The sequence below is a fragment of the Mandrillus leucophaeus genome, unplaced genomic scaffold (assembly GCF_000951045.1).
Source record: "Mandrillus leucophaeus isolate KB7577 unplaced genomic scaffold, Mleu.le_1.0 Scaffold1032, whole genome shotgun sequence".
Taxonomy (NCBI): domain Eukaryota; kingdom Metazoa; phylum Chordata; class Mammalia; order Primates; family Cercopithecidae; genus Mandrillus; species Mandrillus leucophaeus.
The window spans coordinates 38,670-64,876 of NW_012098455.1; the positions used below are offsets into that span (position 1 = coordinate 38,670).

Genomic DNA, 26,207 nt, shown 5'->3' on the forward strand with positions numbered 1-26,207 from the left:
TAAAATTTTACAGCTGTTCACCAATAATCTGTGTGGGATTTATGGTTTGTGACAATTTGGGAATTGTGTTTTCAATCCACTTTCTGGAGCTGAGGATACCTTTTCCAAGGGCCTGCTGGCTGACTTCTCACAATGTTGGCCAAAATGAGGTAACCATTCATTTACTAAGAGGCTTGGGATAATCCTAACTGGTTTAGAGGATTCAACATCCGGGACAGAATGATCACCAGTGGGGACACTATCCCCAGGTTACTACAGGACTCTATCTTAGATGTTTTATAATGCAGGAGTCAACATCAGTCACTGAATGGCAGGGGATATCGCTTCTGAACAAGACATGGACCACGTTTACAGGACCAGGGAGGGAAAGGTGCCATATTCATTCAGACTCTTTCTTTTTCAATAGTGTCTGACATTTATTGGAAATATGGAAAATATTTTTCTCCAGGTAGTATAAAGGAGTTGAGCAGAAGAAACAAGTTATTTTGTTGATCAAAAAGCACCTGAGAAAATGCTGCAAATTCAGAAGAGAAATGGAATACGGGCAAAACTAACTGGTCCACAAGAGAAAATGAGAGACTCGATTTGGCTGCCAGGCACAGCTGAGCCCTGGCAGCCATGTGGCAGGAGCACAAAAAGTCTCTGGGATTGGGGAGGAAATGGGTCTCTCTGAAGGTAACAGGCCCCCTGAGGGGCAGCCAGCTGTCTGGATCACTGTCCAAGGACTGTGGCCAGCCCAGATACCTCCGAGGTGAGTCCAGATCACTAGGAGCAGCAGTCTGTCAGTGGGATGCGATGGATGGCGATGGCAGTGGCAGCGCAGGTCTGTGGGCAGAATGATGTAGTCGTCTGGCAGTCTGGTGGGGAGGAGGGGGGTTGGCAGCGGCGGCTGTGAGTGGGCTGTCCAGTGTGTAACAGGAGCCCAGCTTTGTGCAGCTGGAGCGCAGGACGGCGTCCAAATGTGCATGGGAGGGGCTGGGCTGGCACGAGAGGGTGGAGGCAGCCCACTCCAGAGTGAGGCCCAGGGGCGGCAGCAGGAGCCTGGAACGCTATTCCTGGAACAAAGGCAAGCACTACGCGGGAGGGGACAGGAGTGGGAGGGGACAGGAGCGCAGGGGACACTCGAGAGGGAGAGAGGCGCGGAGGGAGGGCGCCTGTAGAGACCCTGGCGGTGGCCACTGGCACAGCGGACCCTCCCCAGAGCACCCGCCCCTGGGCCCGAGGGTCTCCCGGCCTAGAAGTCCTCGTCCTCCTCCCATCCAAAGACCCGCTTCATCTCGGCCAGGAAGCCCCGGTAATCACTGAGTAGGGGGCTCTCCTTCTTGATGTAGGGGATCACCCACTGCAGGGCGGGCCCCGTGAGGCGGGTGATGAGGAACGTCACCTTCAGGGCGTCGTTGGAGAACGTGTTCTCGTCCACGAACATGTAGGAACCCGTCTGCACGATGAACTCCGGGAGCCGGTCGGTATCGCCATCAAACGTCTCGGGAAAAGGAATCGGGTTCCTCCAGCGACGCGCCGCGGGCCGGAGGGGCCGGGCCAGGAGGGCCTTCATCAGTTGCACCCGACCGTCCATCGCGCCGCGCTCGCTCGGCTGAGCTTAGCTGAGCTGCGCTGGGCTTGGCGGGGGGGCTGCACCGGGGCGTCGCGGGAAGTGCAGGTCGAGGGAGGAGGAGCCGGGATATGGGCGGAGCCATGGGAAGGGCCCAGCTGCTTTGGCAAGCTCTGCTCAGAAGGCCTTGAGGTCAGTAGTGCGCCAGGGAGTCCCGGGGCACCCAGCGGAGCAGGTGGTGGGAAATGTGGTGACTGGCTTAACTGGTCGAGGAGGCGGGGTCGCACCGTAGGGGTGGGGCGAAGTCTTTCTAGGTGGGTGGGGAGTGAAGATTTTTTTGGTGAGGTCTAAGCCCATTGTGCTTGGAGAGCAAAGCCTAGAAATTCTTTAAAGCTGAGTAGTCAGCCTGGTATATCTATCCCTTGTCCCATGCTATCTACCCTTCCGTGTTCCTTTCAATTCCTCGGCTTTGACACTTTTGAAAATTATTGGTCAACAATTTTTTTAAATGCCCCTAGATTTGCTTTCCTCTGATGTTTTCTCATGATTAGAATGAGTTATTTTTGCCAGGTATACTACAGCAAAGATTTTGTGTGTTAGTTTATCAAATCAAGGTGTTCATGATGTAGTATATTTTGTTATTGATTATGTGTACCTTGATCACTTGTTTGCCATAGATACTTTCAACGCAGTTGGGTTGACTAGGTTATGTAAGTCCTGATGAGCAGAGTAGCATGCATATTTGTGAAACATCCATACAGGCCATTCAGTAAAAGTGTCCTACCAGTACAACTAAATGTGATATATCTTTCCTCCAAATTACAAGATACCCTCCATGAATTTTATCTATTTCTTAATAGTAGGAAATGAAATCAGTCAAATGCATTTTCTGTGTCTATTGATGTGTCCTATGGATTTTCTCTTTGTGTTAGCTTTTTGTTGCTGTCTTAATGAATTACCACAAATCTAGTGGTTTAAAACAACAGAAATTTATCATCTTATTGTTTTGTAGGTCAGAAGTTCCATATGGGTCATACTAGACCAAAGTCATGGTATTGGGAGGCTATGTTCCTTTCTGGAGATTCTATGAAATAAGTTCTTTTCCGTTCATTTAGACTATTGGCAGAATTCAGTTCCTTGTGGTTGTAGGACTGAGGTACTGTGTTCTTGCTCTGTAATAATGAGGGCCATTCCCAGCTTGTAGAGGATGCCATATTTACTGGCTCATTGCCACCTTCTTCTTCTTCAAAGTCAGCAATAGTGGGTGTCAAATTTTTCTCATGTGGCTTCTTTCTAATCCTCTTTGCCTTCATCTTACACTTTTAAGAGTTCATATGATTAGATAATCGATGATAATCTTCATATTTTCAGTGTAACTGATTAGCAACTTTTGTTCTGTCTGTAGCTTTAATTCCTTCTTGCTTTATATTTTCAGGTTCTGGAAATTAGGACACACACATCTTTGGGGGATTGCCATTTTGTCTGCTACAGTTCCTTTTAGTTAGTACAGTAAGTTATAATTGATTTTTGATTCATAAAACAACATTGCATTGCTGGGATAATTTCATTTAATCATGGCATATTATTATTTTTATATTTTACTAGATTAGGCAAATGGATAAATAAATTATGGCATAGTCATACAATGGAACTCTGTATTAGTACACACAGCAATATGGAGGAGTGCTACAGATGTTACACTGAATGGAAGTTGTGAGGCACAAAATTTGTATATACTTTAGGATTTCACTTTATATCAGTGTTAAAAATAGGCAAAGCTAAATGCTTATAGAATTCAGAATAGTGGTCATCTCAGTGGAGGAGGAATTATAGTGTGTAAAATTGGATGAAAGAAACTTGTTTCCCAAATATGTTTTCCCAAGTTGCTAACATTCTGTATTCCCACTGGCAATATATGAAAGATTAAGTTGCTGTGCAAACTCATTTACGCTCAGTATCGTCAGGTTTTGTTTTGTTCTGGGTTCTTCATTTGTTGGTTTTCTTTTTTACTTCAGCCATTCTAATAGGTGTGATTGTGGTTTTAATTTGCAATTCCCTAACTGCATAAATTAGGGAACACAGAACACACATAGACACAGAAAATGCATTTGACTGATTTTACTTCCTACTATTAAGAAACATAAAATTCGTATGTCCCTGAACATCTTTTTTGTTGCTTATTTGTCATACATTTATCCTTTTTAGTGAAGTGTCTCTTCAGATATTTTTTCCATTTTAAATCAGGTTGTTGACATTTACATTGTTGTTTTGAGAGTTCTATATGTATCCTGTATTCAAATCTTCATTATATATGCCATTTACAAATATTTTCTTCCAGCCTGTGCCTTCTCTGTTCATTCTCTTAACATTGTCTTTTGAAGAGCACATGCTTTTTAATATGATGAAGTCCAATTTACCAAATTTTGCTTATGAGAATTGTGCTTTTGTTGTGATAGCTAAGAAATCTTTGTCTAATCCAAGGTTTCAAAAGGTTTTTTTTCCTGTTTTCTTCTAGGAGCTTTATAATTTTAGGTTTTACCATTAGGTCTATTAACCTTTTTGAGTTAATTTTTGCATGTGGTATGAGATATAGATCAAATTAATTTTTTTGTAAATGAATATTCAACTTTTCCTGCATCATTTTGAAAAGATTATCCCTTTTCCACTGAATTGCCTTTACAAAACTTTACAAAAATCAGCTATCCATATATGTGTGGGTCTATTTCTGAATTACATATCCAATTCTATTCATCTACAGTTGGCCCTCTATATCCATGGGTTCTGCATCTGCAGATTCAACCAACGGCTGATCAAAATATTCTGGAAAAAAATAATAAAAAATAATTTGTATACATTGATTTTGTATCCCGAGACTATATTGAATTCATTTATCAGATCTAGGAGCTTTTTGGATGAGTCTTTAGGATTTTCTAGGTATAGAATCATATCATTAGTGAACAACAATAGTTTGACTTCCAATAAATATAGTACATTTATTGATTTGCATATATTAAACCATCCCTGTATCCCTGGTATGAAACCCACTTGATCATAACATATTATCTTTTTGATATGCTGTTGCATTCAGTTAGCTAGTATTTTACTGAGGATTTTTGCTGCTATACATCAATAATGACCAAGCTGAGAATCAAATTAAGAACTCAATCCCTTTTATAACAACTTCAATAAAAATACTTAGGAATGTACTTAATGAAAAAGGTGGAATATATTTACAAGGAGAACTACAAAACACTGCTGAGAGAAATCATAGATGACACAAATGGAAACACACCCCATGCTCATGGATGGGAAGAATCAATATTGTGAAAATGACCATACTGCCCAAAGCAATCTACAAATTAAATGCATTTACCATCAAAATACCATCATCATTCTTCACAGAAGTACAAAAAACAATCTTAAATTTCATATGGAACCAATAAAAAGCACCCACATAGCAAAAGTCATACTAAGCAAAAAGAACAAATCTGGAGGCATCGCAGTTACTGACTTCAAGTTATGCTACAAGGCTATAGTTACCAAAACAGCATGGTACTGGTATAAAAATAGGCATGTAGACCAATGGAACAGAATGGAGAACCCAGAAATAAAGCCAAACACAACCAACATATCTTTAAAAAAGCATACAAAAACAAATTTGGGGAAAGGACATCCTATTCAATAAATGGTACTGGGAAAACTGTCAAGACACATGTAGAAGAATGAAACTGGATCCCTATCTTTCGCCCTATAAAAAAAATTCAACAAGGTGGAGCAAAGGCTTAAACCTTAGACCTGAAACGATAAAAATTCTAGAAGATAACATAAAAACTCTTCTGGATATTGGCTTAGGCAAATAATTCATGACCAAGACCCCAAAAGCAAATGCAACAAAAATAAAAATAAATAAATGGGACCTAATTAAACTAAAATCTGCTGTACATCAAAAGAAATAATCAGCAGAGTAGACAGACAGTATTAACAAACTATGCATTCAACAAAGGACTAATATCCAGAATCTACAAGGAACTAAAAAAAAAATCAGCAAGAAAAAAAAATCCCATCAAAAAGTGGGCGAATGACATGAATAGACATTTCTCAAAAGAAGATACACAAACAGCCAGCAAACATGAAAATATGCTTAACATCACTAATTCTAGAAGATAACATAATTATCAGGGAACTGCAAATTAAAACCACAGTGAGATACCGCCTTACTCCTGCAAGAATGGCCATAATTTAAAAGTCTAAAAAAAATGAATGTTGGCATGGATGTGGGGAAAAGGGAGCATTTTTACACTGCTGGTGGGAATGTAAATTAGTACAACCAGTGTGGAAAACAGTACGGAGATTCCTTAAAGAACGAAAAGTAGAACTACCATTCAATCCAGCAATCCCACTACTGGGAAATAAGGAAAGAAAAATAAGTCACTCTGTGAAAAAGACACATGCACATGCATGTTTATAGCAGCACAATTCACAATTGCAAAGATATGGAACCAACCTAAGTGCCCATCAACCAACGAGTGGATAAAGACAATGTGGTATATATACAACATGTACTACTACTCAGCCATAAGAAGGAATTAAATAATGTCTTTTTCAGCGACTTGGATAGAGCTGGAGGCCATTATTCTAGGTGAAGTTAACTCAGGAATGGAAAAGCGAATATTGTATGTTGTCACTTAGAAGTCGAGTTAAACTATGAGGATGCAAAGGCATAAGATTGATACAATGGACTTTGGTGATCCAGGGGGGAAGGATAGGAGGGGAGTGAGGGATAAAAGACTACATATTGGGTACAGTGTACACTGTTTGGGTGACAGGTGCACTAAAATCTCAGAAATCACCACTAAAGAACTTATCCATGTAACAAAAAAACCACCTGTACCTCAGAAACTATTGAAATAAAAGTAAAAATTAGAAAAAGAGTACAATTAAAAATATGAGGTAACAACTATTTACATAGAATTTGTATTGTATTAGGTATTATAAGTAATCTAGATATGATTTAAAGCATATGGGAGGATATACATAGGTTATACGCAAATATTATACCATTTTATATAAGGGAGTTGAGCGTCCTCAGATTTTGGTATTTGCAGGGATCCTGGAACCAATCCCTTGTAAATACTAAGGGATGACTATATTTGTCTATTTTGATAACAATATCACATTGTCTTAATTGCAGTAGCTTTATTATAAATCTTGAAATCAAATATCAGTCCTCCAACTTATTTTTTCTATTTCAAAGTTGTTTTTGCTAATATATATATATATATATTTTTTGCATTTCCCTACGAATTTTAGAAGCAATTAGTTGTTTTTTATATGTTAAAACACTCACTGGGACTTTGAATCTATATATCAATTTTTGGGAGGATTGATATACTAACAACATTAAATCTTCCAGTCCATGAATATATCTCTGCATTACTCAGATATTTTGTAATATATGTCAGGAATGTTCTGTAGTTTTCAGGGTACAAGTCTCATCTCTTTTGTCATATTTAACCCTAACATTTTTTACGTTTTTATGGTGTTTAAAATTCTAGCTCAAATTTCTCTTGTTCGTTACTAGGAATACAATTGATTTTTGTATATTCGCCTGTGTCCTGCTACCTTGCTAAACTCGCTTCTTAGTTCTAGTACTTTTTGTTGATCTTAGAAAATCTGTTTTCTATATGCACGATCCTAGTGCGTATGAATAACAAAAGTCTGCCTTTGCCCTGTCCAATCTAGATGCCTTTTATTACTTTTTCCTTTCCTTATTTTCTTTGCCCTCATTGCACTGTCTAGAATCTCCAGTACAATACTGCACTGAAGTGATGAGAGTGGGCATATGTACTTGTTTTGTTCGTCTTTTTTAACTTTCAAGTTCAGGGGTACAAGTGCAGGTTGTTAACATAGTTAAACTTGTGTCATAGGAGTTTGTTGCACAGATTATTTCATCACCCAGGTATTAAGCTTATTAGCCGTTAGTTATTTTTCCTGATCCTCTGCCTCCTCCCACCCTCAACCCTCTGATAGGCCTCAGTGTGTGTTGTTCCCCTCTATGTGTCTTGTTCTTGATCTAAGAGTGAAAAGCATTCAGGCTTTCACCTTCGAGTATGACAGCTGTAGGATTTTTGTAGATGCTCTTCATCAGATTTAGGAGTTCCCTTTTAAGTTTGATGAGAGTTTTTAATGGGAACCATATGACACAAATCTTTGCTCTAGGAATTTGCTCTAGAAAAATGAAAATGTGTGCTCACACAAAAATCTGTACGTAAATGCTTATAGCTGATTCATTTGTAATTTCCAAAACCTGTAAATGTGCCAAATATCTTCCAACAAATGAATGGCTCACCAAATTTGTATATCCATGCTATGGCAGACAGATTCTAAGGTGGCCCCCAACATCCCAATATCCTGGTCATACCTTTCAGTGTAGGTAGGGACTATGGCTTGCTTCTAACCAAGAGAATGTGGCAAAGGTGATGAATTCCCATGATTATGTTAGTTTATACATGACTCCATCTTTCAAGGAGAAACATTCTCCCTTTGTTCCATGAAGAAACAAGCTGCAGTGTAGTGAACTGCCTAGAGACAGGGCAACGTGACAGAGAACTGAGGGCAGCTTTTATAACAAATTAAGGGATTTCTTAATATTTAACTCTCCTTACATTAACTGCTTGTGGTATATTATTCTTTTTAAAAATTTATTTTCTAATTTTTGTGGGTACATGATAGGTATATGTATTTATGGGGTACGTGAAATGCTTTAATATAGGTATACAATGCATAATAATCACATAATGGTAAATGGGGCATCCATCCCCTCAAGCACTTATCCTTTGTGCTACAAACAATCCAATTACACTCTTTCAGTAATTTTTAAATGTACAATTAAATTATTTTGACTGTAGTCATCCTGTTGTGCTATCAAATACCAGGTCCTAATAATCACATCATGGAGAATGGAGTATCCATCCCTCAAGCGTGCTGCATTACTCTTTGAACATGCTGCTCTGGATTATATTTGCTAATATGTGGGGCTTCTCTATTAATGTTGCAAAGTAGGGAGCCAATAATCTGGTTGAGAGACGCAAGAAGGAGCAGGAAAATGTGTTCACAGAACCTCATACTAGTGGCGTCCAGGGCCAAGGCTCCCTGAATGCATACCCAAGGGCTGATGAGAGGTGGGGACCAGTGCAGCGGGAGGACTCCTCAACTACCAGAACTAGGTAGGGCCCCTAACATACCCTTGGAGCGAGCTCCTCGCGCCCCGTACACCACCAGGTCTCCCTGGTTCCTCCCCTGCTCCCCGTCCCGCCACCTTAGGAACCCTCAGCCCAGCCTCTCCGATACGACCCTGCCTCCTTGAGGGCTTTAGGCCCTTCTTCGCAAGTGTGTGCCCCACGACGCGCCTGCGTACTAGGGAACACCCGGCCTTGTGGGCGGAGTCCATGAGAGGGCTGGAGCCCCGCTCGTGGCCCCGCCCACCCTAGCTTGGGCAGGCCTTCGTGGACACGCATTTCCGGCGACGCCTCGGTACTGACCTCTGCAGAGCCGGGTGGAGCCCATTGACGTCCAGCGAAGCGAAGAGCAGCGATGGACGGTCGGGTGCAGCTGATAAAGGCCCTCCTGGCCTTGCCGATCCGACCTGCGACGCGTCGCTGGAGGAATCCGATTCCCTTTCCCGAGACGTTTGATGGCGATACCGACCGGCTCCCGGAGTTCATCGTGCAGACGGGCTCCTACATGTTCGTGGACGAGAACACATTCTCCAGCGACGCCCTGAAGGTGACGTTCCTCATCACCCGCCTCACGGGGCCCGCCCTGCAGTGGGTGATCCCCTACATCAAGAAGGAGAGCCCCCTCCTCAATGATTACCGGGGCTTCCTGGCCGAGATGAAGCGGGTCTTTGGATGGGAGGAGGACGAGGACTTCTAGGCCGGGAGACCCTTGAGCCTGGGGGCGGGTGCTCTGGGGAGGGCCCGCTGTGCTACTGGCCGCCGCCAGGGTCGCCACAGGCGCCCTCCCTCCGCACTTCCCTCCCCCTCGAGCCGCCGCGATGTCCCCTGCGCTCCTGTCCCCTCCCGCGTAGTGCTTGCCTTTGTTCCAGGAATAGCGCTCCAGGCTCCTGCTGCCGCCCCTGGGCCTCACTCTGGAGCGAGCCGCCGCCCTCTCCTTCCAGCCAGCCAGCCCCTCCCATGCACATTTGGACGCTGTCCTGCGCTCCAGCTGCAAGCTGGGCTCCTGTTACACACTGGACAGACCACCCACTGCCGCCGCTGCCAAGCCCCCTCCTCCCCACCAGACTGCCAGACGACTACATCACTCTGCCCACAGACCTGCGCTGCCACTGCCATCGCCATCCATCGCATCCCACTGACAGACTGCTGCTCCTAGTGATCTGGACTCACCTCGGAGGTATCTGGGCTGGCCACAGTCCTTGGACAGTGATCCAGACAGCTGACCCCCCAAGGGATCTGTCACCTTCAGCGAGACCTATTTCCTCCCCACCCCCAGAAACCTCTTGTGTTCCAGCCTAGACCCAGGTGTGCCTGGCAGCCAAATCGAGTCTCTCATTTTCTCTTGTGGACCAGTTAGTTTTGCCTATAACCCAGTTTTCTGAGTTTGCAACTGTCTCTCTGATGTGTGCCTTTTGTTCAACACAGTAACCCCTGCATTCTGCTCTGCTCTAATACACTACCTGGAGAAAGTCTTTTCCTTATTTTCAATAAATGTCAGACATTATTGAAAAGAAATGGTCTCAGTCAATATGGCACTTTTCCCTCCCTGGTTCTGTAAATGGGGTCCATATCTTGTTCAAAAACTATATGTCCTGCCACGCTATGGTTGATGTTGACACAGAGTCCTGTGGTGTCCTGCAAATGGAGATCCCACCGGTGACTAATCCCAGACGATTAATGTTGTAAACAAGTCAAGTTTTGTGCCCTTTAGGAAATGAACCTTAATCTGACTGTGGCCAAGATAAGATAAGGAATAGTCAGATAGGGTGCTTTTTCTTCCCTCTTTTCCAAAAAACTGTCTGAAAGCATATACCCCAAATGGTTACAAGCCATGCATCTCACACATTTGTTGGTGAACACTTCTTACAGTTTTATTTAATGCATTATCAGGGAACCAGCAAAATGGCTTAGATACTTCAGAAAAAGCATTTACATTTATATTGCTTTAATTGGGTAGGTGGTGGAGAAAGGAATGCAGAACTGTAGTTAATTTAGGTACAAACTTGTTTAATGAATGACCTGAAACACAATACAATTACCACCTTCCCTAATGGGCAGAAAAAAAAAGATTCTCTTCAACGTATCTCTGCATGTGAATCTTTGAAATCTACTGTGCTAACATGCCTCTGCCACCCCATCTATCTCTGGGAAAAGCTCAATATCCCAATAGAAGCAGATTATCCTAAGGTGGGCTTATAGGGCAGCACTCAGTCAACAACTCTCTGCCTTTTTTGTTGTTGTTGTTGTTGTTGTTGAGATGGAGTCTTGCTCTGTCACCCAGGCTGGAGTGCCGTGGCATGATCTCAGCTCACTGCAACCTCTGCCTCCTGGGTTCAAGCAATTCTTCTGCCTCAGCCTCCTGAGTAGCTGGGACTACAGGCACGTGCCACCACACCTGGCTAATTTTTGTATTTTTAGTAGAGATAGGGTTTCACCATGTTGGCCAGGATGATCTCAGTCTTCTGGCTTCATGATAACCCAGCCTTGGCCTCCCAAAGTGCCGAGATTACAGGCATGAGCCACTATGCCTGGCCTCTCTGCCCCATTTTTAATACGTGTTATTTTTCCAGAGCATACGAATGAGGAATAGATCACAAGGGTTTTTTATGTTTGTTTACTTTATTGCTTCTCTCTCTTCATTTAAATAGGTGAAATTTTGCCACTCAGCAGTGATTCATAGGGCTGTATGTGGAGGTGGAGGTACATTATTATCTGTATTATGTATGTGATAATATTTGTATTCCCAGAAGTAGTGGAAACATCATTAATTTGTAGTTTGGCATATAATAGGTCAAAATCTTTTTGAAATCAGAGATGCAATTCAAATTGCCTAATAAAATAAAGTTTTTATGATTTACAGGGCTCTTAAAACAACTGAAACTGGGCTAATCATGAAGGCCAGTTCAAGGTGCTGACAGTCACCTTCCTGGATGGGTATGAAGGAAGATTGTGTTAAGCATATTCACTGTTTGGTTTTAAACACAGATTCTGCTGAAGTGGTTGAATAAGTGCTTGGAAGCAGTTTACATTACTGAGTAGGTCCAGCATATTCCCTGTGTTCTCTGTCCACTGGCTCTGGAGGTAGGTAGAATGGGCAGGGACCTTCTGGGTATCCTTTGAACAATGTCAGTAACTCCTCACCTCCCTCAACAACGATGCCCAGCAGTTTTCTTCCTCCTACAAGAGTGAGAATTATTCCTTGATCTATGCTAGTTTTATCATCTCAAGGGTCCTCTTTTGTGCTGCAGATGTCTTGGGTAGGGTAATAATTCACAATCATGAACATCTTCACAGGATTTCATAAAGGGACAAAGGAATGGCAGTTGTAAGAGTAGAAGGGGTTCTTTTGTATTACTTTGCAGTCTCACCTTTTCAGTTGTCACTGTTTGTTTGTTTCCTTCACTTCATTCTCTGCAATGTGATCAATACCCAAGCAAGAGGCCTTACCTCCAAAGGATGGAGAAACATAAAAAGTGACAATATGGAAGATGAATATAAGAAGGAGAACAGAAATACAGTTAACCTCTTTCTTTTGATGATCGGGACCAGTAATGACTTGAAACCTATAATTAAGATAACTTTACACAAATTTTTGTAACGCTTAGATCCACAAAGATTTAATAGGGGAACAAAATAGGCTTTGGATGGTTCAGTGGCCTGAGACCTTGGTTCTCAGGGGAATCCTGGTAGAATATACTGGTGAAAGGTCACTCCCCACTTACTCCCAGTGGCCTAAGTGCAATCCTGTACACAGAGTCAACCTTAAGGCAGAGATGTAGTAAGGAAGGGGATTTCAAAGGGACCCTTTGTGAGTGTCCCTGATTTGCCTGTCACTAGGAGGCTGGAGGACCAAAGGAGTAGGCTGAGAGATTGAGTACCAGAAGTCCTAGACGTAGGGATGCTTCCTCCAGGTGCCACTGCGGAGGTCTGATGACCTGCCTGCTTCTATAGATACTGCAGCAGTGTTTTGTCTTCCATCATGAAGGTCACTCAGACTACACAGGTACAGCAATAAGCAGTTCTGAGCAGCAAAGAGCCTAAAATGAAAAGTATGAAATCTATTGGGACCAAGTATGGGATGGACAAAGGTCAGTCAGAATACATACCCGGTGAAATAAAGTAAAATGAAAGGCCATGATGATCTCAAACTATTTAATGACATGGGGAAATGATCACATCTGAACAGTAAAGAATAAAAGGAGCGTACAAAGCCTTCAAAACTTGGTGAGGGCAATCAAAGTCCCTCTGTCTTACCACCACTGAAGCTCATCATGGACCCAATACTGAAAGTACCTGGACTTTATGTGCATGAACGATCCCTGACTTTATGATGATGGAGAACGTGGTTCAGGGAAGGCTGCTTGGCTTGATTCTTAGCTGCCGGCCCAGAACTGAGCTCTTTCTCTTCCCTGTACACTGCTGCTTTTGGCCCTCTTGATGGTTGTACCACATTCTTTCACTCGTCCCCAGTCCTCTTCATACCCACTTTCTTACTGCTCCTTAACAGACAGTCACCAAACTCATTCTACCCCCAACTCTCACTTCAGTGGGTCCCTCTTTTCCAACCCTGAGGCAGTACCCCAATTCTAATGCCTGTCCCCTTTAGCCCACTGCTTGCAGAGGCCCTGCCATAGTGCCTAGCTGATCCTGGAACCTATTTTTCTCTCCCTGCTGTGGCTGTTGCTGTGTCTTAGGCTGCTGAGAGCATATTATCACATGATCAAAAAGAGAACATTTAGGATTTCACAACCCTGAAATTATAGTAAGCCTGTTAATTTGGGTCTTGGGCTAAAGACTGCAATAGTACCCGTTCTGCAACCTGAGTGGAGGACTGCATATTTACTCACATTAGAAGCAAACACAGTTTTGGTAAGATCATTAGGATAGATTCCTAAAACTAATGTATATATCAAAGGCCATACGATTTTAACTGTTTGTTAAAAATCTCACTCCAGAACGATTGTTTTCAAATTATATTCTCATGAGTAATGTGAGGGAATTTTTTTTGCCTCTATCATTACTAAAACTTTAATTTCAATAAAGATAATATTCCCAAAAATAAATACTTTTTCCCACAATAAAATTCCTTTTTTTTTGGGGGGGGGTCCTGTTTCGCCTCTATCACCAAAAAGGTAAGGCTTTTACAAAATGTTTATTTTCTCCCTCTCTTCTGCCCTACCATAATTGAGACAATCGGAATACTTTTAATTCTACTTTCACACCCTTCTCTCATCCCCCAAATCATGGGGCTGGTGGAGATAGTTGGTGTCTGAAGGTATAAAAGTAATACAGCTAGGGATTTTTAAAAAATCATTTTTAGGCCTCTATAGGGAGCAATATTTAACTTATAATATGAATGCCTATTAATCAACTTTCAGATATTGAGCATTAAATGACATTTTTAGGGATGAAGACAACAGCAAAGTTGAATTTAGACCTTGTCAAAATTTAAGGAAGTCTTCAACATTGAGATGTTCCCAACTTCCCAAAAGAATATAAGTATATTTAAGTAATGAGTTAGCAAAGTTACCAGGTATAATGGTGAAAGAAAAAAAGAATACCTGCCCATAAGATGTTGTGAAAAAATACAAGGATCAAACATTAAAAAAAAAAAAAATTCAGATGTAACCACCCACAAATTTGGGGGCCACATTCACATTCAGCAAGAAATCTTAAGGAGGAGAATTTATTCTAAAGTGGTTCTGGGCTGCTTGTCTAGAGAATATAAGGTTAAAGGATATGTACATTCAAATTGACTTTCAACTTAAAAGATTGCCTATAATCCTTCCAAAGGCTCCACTACTCCCAGCTTGATCTACCTTCATGGAATCACACAGAGACAGCCCATGTTAGAAGCCAAAGCTGAGTAATACCCTGACTATAATCATCATTCTCAGTGCTTTCCTGTACTATTATTACTTCAGTGGGAATATTACCCTGGCTGATTTTGGAGTCCCTCTCTCACCAACTGTCCAGCCATTTCCAAAGTGAGTTTAATGAATATTCTTATATCTCTAGTGTTAGAAGAAGACTAGACAACAGAGTGCATTGAACAGGACTCTCCTGGGCAACGCTGGAACCTCAGACCAGCATGGGTCATTTGAACCCATTCGATGAATTGACATCTACACAATGTATGTAATCAAGGCCATCAAGATGAGAGTAAAGAACTTGCATGTAAGTAGCCATGACATCAGATCCAGCCTTGTCCCCTCTGCCAAAACAAAAACATATTAATTTGTAATACTTAAAAATGATGAAGAAATGTGTAGTGAGGTCCTAATATGTACAAAGAAATGTTAGATGTGCCTCGTGCACATGACCTTATTTCATCATCATTTTAAGATGGAGTCCATATTTCTGCCTACTCTTTTACACCGGTACAGATAGAGAAACAGGCATTTGCAAACAAGAGAATATACTCCAGGTATTTTTTTAAATTGGAAATTTTAACAATGTTTTCTCAATATTTAATATAAGAACTAGACAAAATACCAGTACGGACGTAGAAAATCTAACGAATAATACACATGTCTAGAACACTGTATCAAACAACTAATACACAGTGTTTTCGAGTGCATATGGTGCATTCACCAAGATAAGCCATTTACTAAGGCATTAAACAAGTCTCAATAAATTTTAAAAGCTTGATGTTCTTTGGTCATAGTAGCAGAAAAAGCATTTGACAACATTGAACTTCAGTTCATAAAAAACCCCAGCAAATTGGGATTGGAAGAGAATTCTTGTCTGATAAGGAGCATCTACAAAAACCTATAGCTAACGTCATACTTGATGGTAAAATGTTGAGTGTACTTTTAAGTGGGTATATTTAAGCCCTTAGTTCAGATAATTGCAAGGAAAGCTGAGGGAGAAGGATCTAGCTATCATTATTTTTCGTGGTGTTAAGACTAATACCCACTAAAACAGCCACTGTTAATATTCTATTCTTATCCCCTTGGTATTCTTGGCCATTTTAATCCACCTTTGCTCTGCTTTTGCTTTTTCTCCCAATAGCCAGAATCTGTGGCTCTTTGTCACAGGACTGCAGAACCAACCTCCTTTTGTCTCCAAGCATGAAGAGCCAGTATCTGAGAATTAAAGTCCGCCAGAGAGTAGACTTTAGCTAATAATTAGTAGATATATAGTTATAAATACTGCAGCTCTGTTGCTCCTGTTTGAGACAACTCTGATTTGTGACCTGTATTGTCTCCAGTGTTCCCCTATTGGATTGTGCCACAGTGATCCTTAATGGTACCTTGGTTGATATCAAAATATTGTTTGGCCTTCTTCCTCTCCCTGTTGCATGGTCCCACTCCCTGGTCACTATATTTTTACTTGGACCACTTCCTAATACATCACTTTCAGATGAATCCTCAGTCAGAGCCAGCTTATGGGGAACCCAATCTAAAGGCACAGTCAAGTCGTTTTCCAAAATATTTCTTTTACTTTACACTCTTGTCCTCAATGTATGTGGTCCCATTTCCTCACTAGTATTTGGTACCATCAGTGTAACTTTTTGTCAAGTGTGTTGCTTTAATTACTTTGTATTGACTAAATTTATATGTTAACTATGCATATTAACTTTTTGGAGTGATCACTAAAATAATGTAAATAGAGTGTATAACTTCTTAACGAGTAGAAAAAAGCAATGAATTAATATAAGGAACTTAGAATGTTTTAATTACAAATAATTGCCTCCCAGGGTAAATGTTCTTCTTCTCATTATTTTAGCTGTTTTTTCATCTTCAAATTAGACATTTATACTGTTGTTTGTTTAGATTTAGCCATGTATTTGCCATTTTCTTTGCCAGCATTCCAGACATTTATAATAGTACATTTTCCTTCTTCTAAAGTATATCCTATAGATACTCCTTTAATAATGGTCTATTAGGGAAAATGTGATGCCTTTCATTTTCTGAAAAGTTATTTTATCCTCATTCTTTTAAAATTATTCTTGTTGAGTCTCTTTGGTTTGTGGAACCATTGATATCTCTTTTTTTCTATATAATATTGTATTATGTGCCACCAAAACCTTAGTGATGCAATAGTTCTTAAATGACAATTTCACTCTTTTGTCCTAAATTTTTCCCCTTAATCCATCATCATCAGTTCGGCAAGTTTTGATACAGGTGCTTTTAATGTTTGCATATGAGCAGGCAGTAACTACTATGTCACAGCAGCCCCTTGGCCAACAACAATTCATAATTTTGATTGATTGTAAGAAACACCTTGATATAAGAGATATTAAAACGTGGCAAATTTGAACAGAATTGATGGAAACAGCGTTATTCTCTAGTCTTCTAGCTTCCATTTTTGCTGTTGAAAAATTATTTGTCAGCCTAATTTTGTGTTTCCTCTTTGGTTGTTTGAAAAATCTCTTTGTATTGGTGTTCTGTAGCTTTTCTACTGCTTATCTAAATATACAGTCCTTTTCTGATATTAAAAAAAACTGAGATATGGGTTACATCCAGCAAAGGATAAAAATCTTGAGTGTATAACTTGATGAACATTTACATATGTATACATTAATATAACACCACTCAGATCAATGTATAGAACATTTCCAACATTCAAAAAGACTCTCATGCCGCCTCTCAGGTAGGAGCCTCTTAATTATAAACATTCTTCTGACCTTTATCACCAAAGATAAACTTTACCTCTTTTTGAACTGCTTGTAAATGAAATTATACAGAATTTATGCTGTATGTCTGTGAGATTCATCTATGTTGTGTGTTTCAAGTGTTCACTCTTATTTATTGAGGTTTAAGTTGATAAGTCTGTGGCGATATCTCATTGTGCTAAATTTGCATTTCTAGGCTGAGTGAAGTGGCTGACACCTGTAATCTCAGCACTTTGGGAGGCTGAGGCCAGAGGATCACTTGAGCACAGGAGTTCCAGCCCAGCCTGGACAACATAGTGAGACCATATCTCTAAAAAAAAAAAAATTACAAAAAATTAGCAGGGCATGGTGGTATGCACTTGTAGTACCAGTTACTCAAGAGGCTGACGTGGGAGAATCACCTGAGCCTGGGAAGTCCAGGTTGCAGTGAGCCGTGATTGTGCCACTGCACTCCAGTTTCAGTCTTACGCATATGCTAGCCGGTTATCCCTGCACCATTTATTGAATAGGGATTCCTTTCCTCATTGCTTGTTTTTGTCAACTTTGATGAAGATTAGATGGTTGTAGTTGTGTGGTTTTACATCTGGGCTCTGTATTCTGTTACATTGGTCCATGTGTCTGTTTTTGTACCAGTACCATGCTGTTTTGGTTACCGTAGCCTTGTAGAATAGTATGAAGTCAGGTAATGTGATGCCTCCAGCAGTTTTGTCATTTTTGCTTAGGATTGCTTTGGCTATTCTGGCTCTTTTGTGGTTCCGTATAAATTTTAAAATAGATTTTTCTAGTTCTGTGAAAAATGTCATTGATAGTTTCATAGGAATAGCATTGAATCTTTAAATTGCTTTGGGCAGTATGGCTATTTTAACAATGTTGATTTTTTTTTTTCTGTACGTGAGCATAGAATGTTTTTCCATTTGTGTCATCTCTGATTCCTTTCAGTGGTATTTTGTAATTCTTGTTGTAGAGATTTTTCACCTCCCTGGTTAGCTGTATTCCTAGGTATTTTATTTTTTTGTGGCTATTGTGAATAAGATTTCATTCTTTATTTGACTCTCAGCTTGGATGTTGTTTGTGTACAGAAATGCTACAGATTTCTGTATACTGGTTTTGTATCCTGAAACTTTGCTGAAGTTGTTCATCAGATCCAGGAGCTTTTGGACAGATACTTTGGGATTTTCTAGGTATAAAATCATAGTGTCTACAAACAAATAGTTTGACTTCCTCTCTTCCTTTTTGGATGCCTTTTATTTCTTTGTTTTGCCCGATTGCTCTTGCTAGGACTTCCTATATTCTTGATGTTCATATCTTCCAGGCAAAGGCCACTAGGAACATCTCGTCATTGAACAAATATTGAGTTTATTATTCATTGCAATGAAGGAGAACATACCGTGGCGAATTGTTGGGAATCTCAGCAAAAAGGTGTTAGAAAATGTTTGAAGTGTTTGGGCGTATGTTAGGTGATTTTCAAGAGAATTTAAGGAAGTGAAGCTTTGCTCTGGATTGGATACTGTCAGGAAGCAGGGTTAATTGTATGCTGAGTGTCTTAATAAACATTTTATCTGGGAGGGCAAACATTATTAGTGTTTTTTTGTGTCCTGTTTAATACATCTCTGCCAAACTTAATATGATAGTCTCCTATATGTTCCTCTAATATCATGTTTTAGCTTTCAAATTTAAGTCTATGATCCATACTGAATTAATTTTTATGTATGCTGAGAGGTAGGGACCAATGTTCATTTTTCAATATAGGTATCTAATTGATCCAATAGCACTTATTGCAAAGACTATTCTTTCCCCCCAGTGAATTGCAATTGTGCCTTTGTTATAAATTAGGTCACCATATATGTGTGAATTTCTTTCTGGACTGTTTATTGTATTGCATTTTTCTGTCTATCCTTGTACCAATACTATACACCTTAATTTATGTTCCTTTATAGTAAGTCTTAATATCTGGCAATGTAAGTCATCTAACTTGTACTTCTTAAATATTACCTTGGCTATTCTAGATCCTTTGCCTTTCCATATAAATGTTAGAGTCATTTACCAATGTCTCTTGTGGAAGAAATCTTTGTCTAACCCAATATCATGAAGATATACTCTACTTGTTTTCTTCTAAAATCTGCTTGATTTTTATTGGGGTTGCATTGAATCTAAAAATAAATTTAGGGAGAATATATACCGTAACAATTTTGAATTTTCCAATTCAGTAACATCTTATATCCTTCCATTTATTTAGTTGTTTAATTCATCTCAGTAATGTTTTGTAGTTACTAGTGTTGAGGTATTGCAGCTATTTTATAGATTTATTTCTAGATATTTGATACTTTATAACACTATCATAAATGGTATTATTTTGTTAAATTTTATTTCCCCTACTTTGTTGTTATTAAATAGAAATACAATTAATTTTTAATAACAGATTTATTGAGATACGATTCACTTACTCTAATATGTACCCTTTTAAAATATACAAGTCAGTGGTTTTTAGTATATTTGCAGAGTTGTCCAACCATTACCATTATCTAATTTTGCAACATTTCCATCACCCCAAGAAAATACCCTATGTCTCCCTGTTTTCTTCTTCCTTAAACCCCAGGCAACCTCTAAATGGTTTTCCACATCTATATATTCGTGTATTCTGGAAGTTTCATATAAATGGAGTCATACAATATGTGGTATTTTGTGACTGGTTTCTTTTATTTAGCATTATGTTTTCAAGGTACATCCATGTTGTAGCATGTATGTAGCATTCATTCCTTTTTAAGGTTGAATAATATTCCATTGTATGGATATACTATATTTTATCTATTCATCAGTTTCCGGAGTTTTTGGGTTGTTTCTCATTTTTGGTTATTATGAATAATGTACAAGCTTTTGTGAGGACATATATTTTCAGTTCTCTTGGATATATACCTAGGAGTAGAATTGCTGTATGGCAACTTTCTGCTTGACAATATTAATAATTTTATATTAACACCAACTCCTACTGGTGACACTTATGTTGCTTCAAATTTTGGCTCCTGTAAACAGGGCTGCTGCTTATGATCTGTAGGTTGCTCACTTCAGAAGTGCCTCTTACCAAATGAGTGACTGAGGCTACAATCTAGCCCCTACCTAGTCCGCCACGTCAACCAGTGGGGCTGCGTACACACTTAATACAGTTTGCTTTTTTTTTGAAGCACAAAATTACTAACAGCTTAACAAACTCTGCATTCATGAGGCTGCTTTCCCCAAGAGGAGGTACCTTTTATTAATTTAGATAAAGGTACTATGCAGCTTAGCAGAGGTACTAATCATATATACATTTAAAAAAATGCTATAGTCAACATCCTTGTTGGAATTGCTTCGTTGTAGGGTATGTTTGTCTTAAACTTTACAAGGTGCTGCCACATTCATCTCCAATTTTGTTGTACTATTCTACACTGTTATAAGCAGTATATAAGAATTCTCATTTCTCCATATCCCCTCAACACTTAATATGGTCATTTTTACTCTTTTTTTTTTTTTTTTTTTTGAGATGGAGTCTCGCTCTGTCGCCCAGGCTGAAGTGCAGTGCCGTGATCTCGGCTCACTGCAACCTCCGCCTCCTGGGTTCAAGCGATTCTCCTGTCTCAGCCTCCTGAGTAGCTGGGATTACAGTCACACGCCAGCATGCCTGGCTAATTTTTGTATTTTTAGTAGAGATGGGGTTTCACCATGTTGGCCAGGCTGGTCTTGAACTCCTGATCTTAGGTGATCCACCCGCCTTGGCCTCCGAAAGTGCTAGGATTACAGGCATGAGCTACCGCACCCGGTCTACTTTTGGCAATGTAATGCTTTTGAAATGATACCTGTTTTTGTTCTATCTAAAATCTCTCTGATTACTATTGCAATTATGCATCTTTTCAAATGTTTCTCACTCAGAATTGATTGTTCACATATCTCTTGGATACCTTCCATTTGCTCTTCCAGATTCACTTTCCACTCTCCTGTATCCTGGAACAGGGACAGCTCTGTTCCCAGAGGCTGACCTTTATGGACTGCATAAACTGTTCCCTTGCTCTCTGGCTTCTGGTTGAGTTTGGTCAATGGGAGAGCTCCATCTCTAACAGATTAAGAGGTGGCTGTGGCTGAGTTCCTCTATCAAAGGCCACAGGTCCTTTCCAGGGATTCTCTTCTATAGCTAGAGCTCTCTGTGTTCCAGTAACCCCTCCCAGCCCTTACTCTTTTATGCCTTGGTGGGAGGCAACAGCTCACTACGGTTGCTAGCCCCAGGATAATTCAAAATCGATTGTTGGTTTCAGTATTAGTCAGCTATTGCTACAATAATGCTGTAGAAGAAGTCTCCTCCAAATTAATTAACAATCATTTGTTCTCTTTGCTCATGTGCTATGGGCCATCTGGGGCTGTTCTTCTCCAGGATACAGTTAGGGTGGGCTTGGCTCTGGGATTCAGATTGTGTTTAGATCTGTTCCATGTGAATCACTGTATGGCCCAAGCTGAGGGATCAGCAACAACCGGAGGCAAGAAAACAAGCAAAACCACTCAAGCATATTTAAATCCTCTATTTACGTCATGTCTGCTCATATTCCATTGACAATAACAAATGACGGCCAAGCTTAGAGCCAGTGGAGCAGGGAATTACATCCACCATAGGGGTGTGGGAAAGTGAGGAGTGAATATTTGTGGAACAGTTATCCAATCTATCATAATTTATCTGAAACCTACCCATACATCTGTATATAGTTTGTTCTTTTAATTCTCCTCAATCACCCCATTTGTATATACCTTCTGTTTCTTTTTGGGACCCTGACTGATACTATATACTCCTCACAAATTTTTATAGATTTTTCAGTTTTCAATGCCATACATTTAATCTCCCTGCGTTTTAGAGCAGCCTTTTTTTCTTTCATTTTGTTGTGTGCATCCCCCTCTCTAAGGCCCTACTCCATCTCTGGCATCAACCTTTCCTCACGTCTTGTGGCCTGCGCTAACACGCTAGTGTATATATGTCTATATTTTTCTTCATACTTAGCTTATTGTATATGTGTGTGACTGTGTGTGTGTATTCATATGTAGGCCTTTGGGGTTAACATCTGTTTAACAAAAAAATGGGCCACATTATGCAATTTTCTGCATATTGTGTTTCTTACTGAACAAAACCTTGCAAAAATCTCTCCAAAGTAGCTAGCATAGGTCTATCTTATTCCTTTTAAATGGTGAATTAAAAAAAAAAAAAGAGTACACCACCTCCTCCAGGTAACACCACATCGAAAAACTAGTCAATGTGGCCTCTCCTCAATTCAGACAATTTTTTTTTCTTTTCTTTTCTTTTCTTTTTTTTAGATAAGGTCTTCTCTGTCGCCTAGGATAGAGTGCAGTGACGTGATCATAGCTCACTGCAGTCTCCAATTCCCGGGCTCAAGCGATCCTCCCACCTCAGCCTCCTGAGTAGCTGGGACTACAGGTGTGCACTAACACACCTGGCTAATTTTTAAATTTTTTTGTAGAGACAGGGTCTCACTGTGTTGCCCAGGCTGGTCTCCAACTCCCAGCCTCAAGCAATCCTCCTGCCCCGGCCTCCCAAAGTGCTGGGATTACAGGTGTGAGCCACTGTGTCCAGCCTCCATTTAGAACATTTCTGAATGGCTGTGCCAACTTTAGATATCCCTGTGGGAGCAGGTGAGGCATCTGTTGTAAAAGTATGTTTCTTCATAAATTGTCCCTCTGCTGGATCCTACTTCTATCACTCCATTACAAGTGTTGTTCATGAGAGTCTGTTTCTGAGGGAGCTTAAAGTTTAATATTTGGTGTTAGTGGTGGTCATGAGGCAGATTATAAAATTGGATTTTGGAGCTTGATTACCTGCCAGGTGGCTAGTAATGGGAACTACATCACTGTTGGTAAAGGAAGTACTGATAACCTGCTATGTGGTAGTGGTGCAACTGTCAAAACTTCCACCCGTGGTGAACTGAGATAGGATATCAATGGAAGGAAATTTACTGACAGGTGCAGTATCTCAAGAATTTGAAAGGTTCAGAGGAAGTCGTAATTATAAAGATTATGCGATCATATATGGTTGTTACTGGAGGCTATTGAATTGCAGAGAGACAATGAAAGGCTAAGGGTGATTAATCACCAATTTAAGTTAAAGTTGAAAGACAAAGAGTCTCATCTCCCCAAGGTAGAGGACAGAAAAGTATAAGGACCAGTCCTTTTTGTGGTACAATCACAGTCTGTTTTCATTTTCCACCCACACATCAAGCAAATCTAGCTACACACTAAGCTCAGCCTATTCCCACCTCTTTACATGTTCTGGAAATTCACACAAATTGGAAATAAGGGACAGAGTTGGATGCGTGATCTTTTAATACCAGAGTGCTGTGCTATTGGATTCTACTGGAATAAATTTCACCAACAAATTTGAACATCAAATAGTTGATGGAACAGAGGCTGTTTGTAGCGCTATAGATTTAAGAGATTAGCCTACAGAGAAACAGTAATGAGTATTAACTTTTATTCTGCTCATTAGAGAAAGTTATAATTGTATCGTCTCGCAGGTCATCAACCAGGTATGTACCTAAATTAATAATCACAGCTCTGCATCCCTTTCCTCATTACCTCCATATTCAAGGTTTTATAAATATAAATGCTTTCATAGAACACCTCTGCAATTCTGATGTTTCATTAATGAATCTCTGGTTAAATAAAACTTTGACAGGTGTTCACAAACAAATGTATGGGATTTATGGTATGGAGCAATTTGAGATTTGTGTTTTGTAGCCATTTTTTGAAAATAAGGAAACCTTTTACAAAAGTTTTTCCACAGTTTTTCACATTGCCTTGGCCAAATCAGATCAATGTCTACCTCAAAAGTGGCATGAAACTGCCTGGTTTAGAAGGGTCATCATTTGGCATTAGATGGTTGCCTGTAAGATCTCCATCCCTAGGACACTCCACAGGACTCAATCTTTTGTTTTTACAATGCAAGAGTCAACTTCAGTCATAGCATGGCAGGGCACATAGCGTTTGAACAAGATAGGGACCCTATTTACAGAACCAGGGAGGGAAAGGTGCCATATTCATTGAGACTCCATTTCTATTTAATAGTGTCTGACATTTATTAAAAATAAGGAAAAGACCTTGTACAGGTAGTGTATTAGAGCAGGGCAGGGAGCAGGGCTTACTGTGTTGAACAAAAGGCACACATCAGAGAGACAGCTGCAAATTCAGAAGAAAACAGGATTCTAGGCAAAACTAACTGGTCCACAGGAGAAAATGAGAGATTCCATTTGGTTGCCAGGCACACCTAGGCCCTGGCAGCTATGTGGCAGGAACACAAGAGGTCTCTGGGGATGGGGAGGAAATGGGTCTTGCTGAAGGTGACAGGCTCCTTGGGGGGCGGCCAGCTGTCTGGATCACTGTCCAGGGGCTGTGTCCAGCTCAGATGCCTCTGAGGTGAGTCCAGATCACTAGGAGCGGCAGTCTGTTGATGAGATGCGGTGGACGGCGATGGCAGTGGTAGCGTAGGTTTGTGGGCAGAATGATGTACTCGGCTGGCAGTCTGGAGGAGTGGAGGGGGGTTGACAGCCACGGCTGTGTGTGGGCTGTCCAGTGTGTAACAGGAGCCCAGCTTTGTGCAGCTGGAGCGCAGGACGGCGTCCAAATGTGCATGGGAGGGGCTGGGCTGGCACGAGAGAGTGGAGGCAGCCCGCTCCAGAGTGAGGCCCAGGGGCGGCAGCAGGAGCCTGGAACGCTATTCCTGGAACAAAGGCAAGCACTACGCGGGAGGGGACAGGAGCGGGAGGGGACAGGAGCGCAGGGGACACTCGAGAGGGAGAGAAGCGCGGAGGGAGGGCGCCTGTGGAGACCCTGGCGGTGGCCACTGGCACAGCGGACCCTCCCCAGAGCACCTGCCCCTAGGCCCAAGGGTCTCCCGGCCTAGAAGTCCTCGTCCTCCTCCCATCCAAAGACCCGCTTCATCTCGGCCAGGAAGCCCCGGTAATCACTGAGTAGGGGGCTCTCCTTCTTGATGTAGGGGATCACCCACTGCAGGGCGGGCCCCGTGAGGCGGGTGATGAGGAACGTCACCTTCAGGGCGTCGTTGGAGAACGTGTTCTCGTCCACGAACATGTAGGAGCCCGTCTGCACGATGAACTCCGGGAGCCGGTCGGTATCGCCGTCAAACGTCTCGGGAAAGGGAATCGGATTCCTCCAGCGACGCGCCGCGGGCCGGAGGGGCCGGGCCAGGAGGGCCTTCATCAGTTGCACCCGACCGTCCATCGCGCTGCGCGCGCTCCGCTGAGTTTCGCTGGGCTGCTTGGGGGTCAGCTAGAAGGCGTCGCCGGAAGTGCATGTCGAGGGAGGGGGCCCCCGGCCAGGGCGGGCCGTGGGCGGAGCCATGGGGAGGGCCCAGGCGCTTGCGCGAGCTCCGCCCACAAAGCCTTGTGGTCACTAGTGTGCCGGTGCGTCACGGGCCGCAGAAGGCCAATGCCGGGAGGTCGGGGTTGGGCATAATACTGTCGAGGAGGCGGTGTAGCCTCAGAGGAGTGGGGCGGAGATTATGCGAGGCGCGCCAGTGGGGCTCTCAGGACAGCAGTCGGTGTGCGGGGAGGCTGAGCCTGTTGCCTCTGGAGAGCAGAAGATCCCTGTTGCTGGATTTTGATGCGGCCTCCTGCCGCACCCCTCCTGACCCCTCACTCGTTAGTCCTTGGACATTGCATTCAGAACCCTGGGCTCTGGACGCCACTTGAGTAGAGTTCTGTGAACACATTTTTTTTGCTTCTCCGTATATGTCTCAGCCAGATTATTTGCTCCC

The 26,207-nt window shown here is 41.5% G+C and overlaps 4 protein-coding genes across 7 annotated transcripts; 2 read left to right on the plus strand and 2 right to left on the minus strand.

Annotated features, from left to right (window-relative positions):
- Window positions 1–391: 391 nt before the first annotated feature.
- LOC105538414 (protein FAM127C) lies at window positions 392–1,661 on the minus strand. 2 transcript variants are annotated; one of them, XM_011978271.1, is made up of 2 exons: window positions 1,385–1,576; window positions 401–825 (listed from the first exon to the last, which is right to left on the minus strand). In XM_011978271.1, the coding sequence occupies exons 1-2, from the start codon at window positions 1,574–1,576 to the stop codon at window positions 766–768; spliced, it is 252 nt and encodes an 83-aa protein (XP_011833661.1). In that variant the 3' UTR covers window positions 401–765. The 2 variants fall into 2 exon arrangements, with proteins under 2 accessions (XP_011833654.1, XP_011833661.1); XM_011978264.1 differs by having other exon boundaries at window positions 392–1,661.
- Window positions 1,662–9,065: 7,404 nt separating this feature from the next.
- On the plus strand, window positions 9,066–10,301 carry FAM127A (family with sequence similarity 127, member A). The gene has a single exon (XM_011978278.1). It carries the CDS (start codon window positions 9,146–9,148, stop codon window positions 9,485–9,487), a length of 342 nt encoding a protein of 113 aa, XP_011833668.1. The 5' UTR covers window positions 9,066–9,145; the 3' UTR covers window positions 9,488–10,301.
- On the plus strand, window positions 9,066–10,301 carry LOC105538437 (CAAX box protein 1). Its single transcript, XM_011978289.1, has one exon. It carries the CDS (start codon window positions 9,463–9,465, stop codon window positions 10,087–10,089), a length of 627 nt encoding a protein of 208 aa, XP_011833679.1. The 5' UTR covers window positions 9,066–9,462; the 3' UTR covers window positions 10,090–10,301.
- Window positions 10,302–24,485: 14,184 nt separating this feature from the next.
- LOC105538443 (protein FAM127C) lies at window positions 24,486–25,818 on the minus strand. Of its 3 annotated transcripts, none has more exons than XM_011978319.1 (2): window positions 25,481–25,712; window positions 24,486–24,945 (listed from the first exon to the last, which is right to left on the minus strand). In XM_011978319.1, exons 1-2 carry the CDS (start codon window positions 25,670–25,672, stop codon window positions 24,862–24,864), a joined length of 276 nt encoding a protein of 91 aa, XP_011833709.1. In that variant the 5' UTR covers window positions 25,673–25,712; the 3' UTR covers window positions 24,486–24,861. The 3 variants fall into 3 exon arrangements, with proteins under 3 accessions (XP_011833709.1, XP_011833692.1, XP_011833701.1); XM_011978302.1 differs by having other exon boundaries at window positions 24,486–25,076; XM_011978311.1 differs by having other exon boundaries at window positions 24,486–25,818.
- Window positions 25,819–26,207: the final 389 nt, after the last annotated feature.

Excerpts from the sequence above, each read along its gene's own strand:
- LOC105538414 (XM_011978264.1), bottom strand. The coding sequence starts at position 1,576 with ATGGACGGTCGGGTGCAACTGATGAAGGCCCTCCTGGCCCGGCCCCTC.
- FAM127A (XM_011978278.1), top strand. The coding sequence starts at position 9,146 with ATGGACGGTCGGGTGCAGCTGATAAAGGCCCTCCTGGCCTTGCCGATC.
- LOC105538437 (XM_011978289.1), top strand. The coding sequence starts at position 9,463 with ATGGGAGGAGGACGAGGACTTCTAGGCCGGGAGACCCTTGAGCCTGGG.
- LOC105538443 (XM_011978302.1), bottom strand. The coding sequence starts at position 25,672 with ATGGACGGTCGGGTGCAACTGATGAAGGCCCTCCTGGCCCGGCCCCTC. Across the intron at positions 25,077-25,480 it reads TCTCCAACGACGCCCTGAAG|CCCAGCCCCTCCCATGCACA; the intron begins GTGACGTTCCTC and ends CTCTCGTGCCAG.